Source organism: Rhincodon typus, chromosome 7 (genome assembly GCF_021869965.1).
Source record: "Rhincodon typus isolate 14 chromosome 7, sRhiTyp1.1, whole genome shotgun sequence".
NCBI lineage: Eukaryota > Metazoa > Chordata > Chondrichthyes > Orectolobiformes > Rhincodontidae > Rhincodon > Rhincodon typus.
Genome location: NC_063338.1, coordinates 2,137,023 through 2,144,500, shown reverse-complemented (window position 1 = coordinate 2,144,500; position 7,478 = coordinate 2,137,023). Strand labels below are relative to the sequence as shown.

Sequence of the window (7,478 nt, the reverse complement as noted above, 5' to 3'; positions counted from 1 at the left end):
AAGGGCCTGTTTCCGTGTTGTATTACTCTTTGATTCTATGACTCTATGACAGCGAAGGCCTATTATGATTAGTGGAAGCATTGACCTTGTCAGATTCAACAGGAAATAGCTTGTTTCAGCCCACCTCTTTGAATATTCACGAAGACACGTGTTAGTTATAATTCTGAAAAGTATTTATTATACTATGATTACACAAAAACTTGTATTTTTCCAAATGAAAATCACATTCCTGTACTTATCATTCCTGGGCTAGTCTGTTTCACGGATTCTTTCTTCCCTTTGACAGAAAAAAATCGATTTTCTGCTTAAACTGAACAGGTCCTTTCTCTGTTGTTACTGTCATGTCAAAATTGAACACATCTATATCTTTGCTTAAATGACACCAGATCCTCTAAGAGGTGTGAGGGATTTGGCCACCTTTTCTAGTCTGCTACATCAGGGCCAAGCTCGTTTTGCATATGATCACATAAAATTCATAATGAAAGTTTAGCCAATAATTCTCGAGAGAAGTTAAATGTGTGTAGTTGACGTTTCGAATGTAACAGTTTTTCTGTTCTTCTAGCTCTCGTTATTTTCAATCTGATTCGATCCGAGGAAATATTTTTACACCAAGCCGGTAAAGCGAACCTGGAACTCACTTCCTATAAGTGTAGTGAAGGCGGAAACCCTCATAACAATTAAAAAGTCTTTGGATGTGCACTTGTGATACCAAGGCATAGTAGGAGCGCACATGATTGACTCTAAGGCCTTTGTTTCTGTGCTATAAACCTTTCTGACGATGAATCTGATTGATTATTGCCCATTGACGAAGAAATGAAGCTGTGTACTGTTGGTTTAGTGATCCTCGAAATTTGGAGAGAACTTTCTGAAATAAGGAAGGGAAGCAAATGATATTCAACAGTATTGCAGTTATCACCGAGCTGCGTTTCAGAAATTACTTATCAGTATTAATTATGCATTGTTCTGTATTTTGGAACATCCAAAATTTTTGTTCTCTAGACAAAACAAAAATGCAAAATCAACGTGTAAAGTTATTCTTGAATATCTTCACAGCTCTCAAAGTCGCACAAGTGAAAAATAAAATTGACCCCGATATTGCTGCTGAGTAGATTGGTTTACAAAGCGTCAATGGTCATGGCTTGAAGTTGGCTACTCCAAGCTGTTAAAAACGAGGTTAGCATATCGTTGATTTAATGAAGAAAACACAGATGCTTCGAAAAAAATGGCACTGAGCATTCAACGTTTCCTATCTGCTGTTGGCTGGATTTCTGCCAACTACTGTGTATGACTGATTATGTTGTTCCAGTTGTACATATTTACTGTAGCAAAAAAAAGCGCAGAAAGCCGCATTCACTATGTGACTATCAGAAAATAGGAAATTTACTGCACACCACTAATTTCCACTACTAACAATGAAACATATTTCTAGTTCATTAAGAATGCTTCATATTTTAAAAAGCCAGAATGAAAGTGTAACGGCTCCAAACTGGCACTGCAATTGTATTAGTTTGCATCTCAAAGAATTTTTAATGCAATTATTTTGGACCCACAGATCTTCTTCTCAGACTGATATGCCTCTTTTAAAGTAAAGGTGTTCTTCATACCTCGTTAGAATTGGTTTAGTGTAACGTTTAATTTTTGCTGATTTCTGCCAGTTACTAGTCCCTGTCATCGCTACCAGGGAGAAATGAAATGTCCTGTTTTTGATTTGTGTCAGTAGCAGTTTTTCCTTGTATTGCTATGTAATTTTCTGCACATTCCTGATATAGTGTGGCCTCTATACCAGTGTCGAATTGACAGGCAGTTTCCACACAATTTTACGCTAAGATTTGAATTCTTAGGAATAATTTTACTTATTACAGGTGCATAATGATTTATTAGATTCTAGTTTTTCAAAAATTACCTGAATTATATGTTTCGCTGTTAGCTCACTCTTTCATTATCGGGGAAACACATGATCTTTACTGAGCATTTTCAAAGGACTGTTTTATTCGGAGCAGTTTGAGAACTGTAAGAAGAATATTCTCCTATGTGAGGAGTTTCTTATATTCCGGTCCAAACTGTACAATGCTATACTATCACATTTTAAATGGCACCCTTCTTGTCTGCTGCCGGCTGGATTTCTGCCAACTACTGCATGCGATAGATTAAAGGGAATATGAATCAACAACAAAAAGAATTGTTAACTATCAGTCTATATTGTTCCAGTAATACACATTTGCTCGAACAAAAAATGTTGAAAACCGCATTCACTACATAACTATCAGAAAATAGGAAATCTACTGCACACCACTAATTTCTACGGCAACTAAATAAAGGTCATTGCAGTTAGTTAAGACTATTTCATATTTTAGACATCTAGAGTTAAAATAAAGCGGGTCTACCCTCACACTGTAACTACATTAGTTAGAATCTCAAAGAATTTTGGCCCAGTGCCATCTTGTACTGTGGCCATGTTTGGTACTGAGTTGCATACATCAAAATTTAGAAATATCCGTCCTAGATTATATACTATTTTTGTAGTGTGGTAAAGACTTGGAGATTCGCAAAAATAAAACACGTTGCCATTAATATTAATAATGGTGATAATTTCATTAAACTTTTTTCAGTTTACACACTTGTGATTAAATGTAGAAATAAAAGGAAATAACTTCGAATTGGATTACTTTTTGTTTGAAATGCAATATTAAAATCCTTGATCTGAACGAAACCTCAAGCTGGCCAGTTGTATTTTCGTCATTAAAAGTGAGGGAACACTTCCATTTCAGAAAAGCAAATAAAACCAAGATAGATAAATGTCCACATTTAAGAATAGCCTGGTGTAAATATATGAACTGTGGAAGGTGGCACTAGCATCTAGTCACAGCCTCCATCCGGGAATCAACAGGCGTGTCTATGAACCTGCCCTTTCTAATGTGTATTTAAACACTGGTCTCTGGACTGTAATTCAACACTCCTGGATTTTGTTTGCATCGAAAGCTATTGACAGAACCTTTTCCCGAAATTACCAGGATTACCTAAGTCAAAGAATGATGTTGTCAATTTTCCTCAGCTTGTTATTAATTTTCTTATCCCGTAACTGTTCATTGTCGAGATCTTTCATTATCGAGATCTTTCATTATCACTATCTCACTGTTAGTCTACTTCTAGAATGCAACAGGATTCATATTTACATTAATATTCGAGATTTTTGTACCCTTTTAAAGGTGTCCAATCGGGGGCTGTTTTGACTCAACCAGAGGCAGAAACAGGCCACCCTGAAGGCCCGCTGAGACTGACCTGTAAGACCAGCGAGTTCAATTTTGTTAGCCACAGAATGCATTGGGTCCGACAGGTTCCCGGACAGGGGCTGGAGTGGTTGGTTTACTACTATGCTTCATCCAGAAATGACTACACCCTAGCGATTAAGGAGCGATTTACTGCCTCCAAAGACATTACAAAGAGCATCTTCATTTTGGACATGAAGAGCCTGAAGATCGAAGACACCGCCATCTACTACTGTGCAAGAGACTGGGGTGGCTCACTCCATTACTGGGGACAAGAAACCATGGTGACAGTGACTGCAGGTAAGAAGCATATACTTTCTTACCAACTGTTGTGTTTGCCTTAACCTTCTATTTATACTAGCAATTCATAAGTTAAATGAAACTTGGTTTCAGTGGATCCTACGTTGTTTTTGGTTTGTTTCTAATAATGTTCTTTTCCTGAAAAATAATTATAGACTTGAAATGAGTCGAGGTAAATAAGTAAAGTGTTAGTGAGAGATTCTGTCGCTCGTTGTTTCTTTTTTCTTTTCCTGTCAGCTGGGCATACTGTGTAGCAGGATTAGTTGAAAACTAAAATCTCTTAAGGGGTGAGGCGTATAAATAATACTTGATGTCGGTGACATCAAACATCGGTGAATTTTAATGTCAACAGAAAATGTTACGAAGTTAATGATATTCGAAACATTACCAAACACTAACAAAATATGCTAAAATGTCATGATTAATTTATTGAACATATTCCATTTACTCATAATGCTATAACCATGACTGTGTTTGCGGTTTACGTTGCTAATTTTGTTTGATAACAAACACATTAGATTCTGTACTGAAATTATCTTGAGGTGCTCCACTTAATTCTGTTGATTTCACTTGATTGGATTCTGATTCTCTTCCAATTGAATCTGTTGATTTGACTTGATTGGAATCTGATTTTGTTTCACTTTGTTCTGTTGAGTTGAGTTGATTAGGGTCCAATTCACTTCGTAGAATCGATCTGTGTCTCCAACGAGTTTCAGTTGTTTTCAGTAATTAGTGTTTTGTTTATACTGAAGAGATTATCTGTCTGCGTTGCGTTTAATCAGTAATATTTACAAGTTCTTTGCTTTTTCCGCATTGTTTCCACATTTGATAAACTTAGTGGTGGCATCTTTTTTCTAAATTCTGAATGATTGAAACAGTTTACTCATTTGTAACTGCCTGAAAACCGATTTAAGGCAGAAATACACAAGGCTTGATAAATGACAAAAATGATATATTGGTGTATTGTTTATTTTAAAGTTCAGTTAACTAGCTGTAAACTAAGTAAAGTCGGTTTTTTTTTTTTACCCTCCTTCAAAATATAATTTGTGACGAAAACCTCATGCTGCCTAATTGATCAGATTTCATAGCTTAGACCAAAAATATTAAAATTTGCGCAATTATAACGTGGTTATATTTATCCATTTAACTATTTATGATTTTATATTAACGAAATTAATCAATAGTTGCCTCTAGGAGCTTTACTGTGCATTGCACACAATTGACACGAACAGGAAAGATGTATAGGTTGGAAATCAATTGTAATTGTTTTAAGTATTTTTAAATACCTCACCTTTCTAACGAAGCTGCTGTTGCGACTTCGTACTTCTGTTTACACAAGCTTGTTTGATGGTGAGCAGTTTAATTGGATTCTAATTTATGATTTCCTTGAATGTTAACGTTTTTTGCTTCAATTGAAAGTTCTTCAGCAAAAGCATCACTGTTCCTCAGTGTTACGATGAAGTCATCTTTGTACAATTGAGAAGATAATGTGTTTAGGCGACATTGAATACGTAATATTACATAATAATACGTAATAACACGTAAAATTAAAATCGGTTTCTAGTTTCTACATTGCTTTTGCATTGTTTACATTTTTGGTGACAGTCAACGGCTCCCGTATCCTAACTTGATGCCAACAACATGCGAATTAAAATTACCTAAAACTCAATATTAGGTGAAAGGCAGAGTGCGAAGGTTTTGGAAATGAAAGGAAAACAGATACTTGGAGCGTAGTTCTGAGGAAGGGTCACCGGACCCAAAACGTTTACTCTGTTTTTCCCTTCACAGATGCTACCAGACCGGCTCAAATTTTCCAGCAACTTTGTTTTTGTACCTGTTGCGTGCTATGCTTAATTGAAAGCAATAATTACAGATTAACCTAATCCATTGTTTAAATGACAAATTCAGAGTTCAATTACCTAATCGATCACAAACTCTGCAATTAAACATTTTGCAAGCCATAGAGAAACATAAATAGAACTTTGAAAATACAATGATTTAAAAGCTTTTTGACATGAGCCAGGTGCCATTATGTTGATATCATTAAACAATAATCTCCTTTAAATTCGGTTGCATACCTCACACAATTAATCTGCGTATAAAAGGCAATTGGCAGAGAACATTTAATGATTATCTGTGAAATATTTTCATGAAGAACAGAACGATTTCAGTGCTTTGACCAAGTGAATTTAATTAATTAATTGTTACGCCCCTAATTATACTAGATTTGTGCGAATAAAGATAAATCATTTACTGAGTGATTTCGTCAGCACAGTGTTTTACGTGTTCCCAATGCAATTATTTTAGATATTTATAGTTATGTTTTACAACTACATATCCACTCAAGAGTCAGTCTTTCGGAAATAACTGACACCGTGGACAATGTAACTACGGCTCTATTTTGAAATAATTAATATAATCTACTCACCAACTCATCACGGGGAATAGCTGCTGTGAATGCAGAGAATGTGTTAAAAATCTAAGTTTTCAGAAATATGTACAGTTTACAATTTCGCAGAAATTAGAATGTATTTGAACACAATTTATTTCAAACGATGAGAATCGAATAATGTTTATTTTAATTAATGTACATAACTGAATGCTAAAAGCTGAAGGCTCACATTGGTTATGTCATTTGCTTAGATATCAGTTAAACAGGGAAATGCTTAATTTTTCTTCACTACAAATAAGCTATCAAGATGATTAACTTGCAGCAGCAAAACCAAAATTGACATAAATTATTTGTTCTAATTTGTTCAACATCAATGGGTTTCCACAATGGAATGAGATATTGATTTTCAGAACTCTTTCAAAATCTCCAAAGTTAAGAACGGTTTTAAGAAAATGTAAAGTTAATTCAGAGAATACTCTATTTCCTACTGAATTTTACCCAAGTTGCTGTGATGTCGCACCTCAACAACTTTGTTAACTACAATGCGTTAAGATGTTTATTGAATCAATGGATAATCTATGTTCATTGCGAAAACATTCTCATTTGCATCAATATTTACCATCTGGCTAGTTCCTATTCATGAAACATAAATTATATTGAATCAATAACGTTTGACGTAACAGATTGAACAGAATTATCTGCAAGGATCATGACTACTCTGTCGTTTATGTCTGGACCATTTCTGTCTGTCTTGGCAACCAGTCTTACAACAGATTGTAAACCGTCTGGTTAGGTCTCCTGTCTTTCAGACAATTTAATTTCACCTGGAGCTTCAGAACACTTTTCCCTGCAAGAAATGTAACAAATGATTAGGCCCTTCAGAAATGAGGACCCTCACCAATCAGAACGAGCTTTTCAGGAACAATAACTCGACTGTAGGACTTTTGAAATCTGTTGTTATCAATAGTGTATCTGCATTGGGAGATTTGGATTGAGCAACGCAGAGCAGGAACAATGCTGTATATTTAATTCGTGCATCAGTTGTATGCACCAGAAGCAGAAATTATTCTGCATCTTATTATTTGAGAACCTTTTAACATTATTTCAATCATAGCAGACCATCTGGTGTAGGAAGGCGAACAGGGATGTTAAGAATGGAGTTCCAAGCTTGTGATCCAGTGACAGTGAAGTTATGCCAATGCAGTCGTTAATCCAACGGATTTTGCACGTTCCCAAAGTAATATCAACGTAATCTTGGATAATTATTGAAATGTTATTTTTATCGTGTCAATACTCTACAACAATCCCTGGGTGCTGGAGGAGTGAATGATTAACATTGTTGATGCACTATCCAACAGATGGGTTGGTTTGTCACAGATAGTTTCGATCTTATTGTGTTCAAGTCTCTTGTGGTACAGTGCTGGTGTCCATAACTCTGCAGCAGAAGACTGGTGTTCAGGTCCCGCCTGTTACAGAGATATGTATTAACATCTGTTAGCAGGTTAATTATGAAAAGAAAA

General features: G+C 35.5%; 1 protein-coding gene across 1 annotated transcript; it reads left to right on the top strand.

Annotated features, from left to right (window-relative positions):
• The first annotated feature begins 3,029 nt into the window (after positions 1–3,029).
• ighv2-1 (immunoglobulin heavy variable 2-1) lies at positions 3,030–5,197 on the top strand. Its single transcript, XM_048598664.1, has 3 exons — positions 3,030–3,081; positions 3,207–3,566; positions 5,172–5,197. Exons 1-3 carry the CDS (start codon positions 3,030–3,032, stop codon positions 5,195–5,197), a joined length of 438 nt encoding a protein of 145 aa, XP_048454621.1.
• The last annotated feature ends 2,281 nt before the right edge of the window (positions 5,198–7,478 follow it).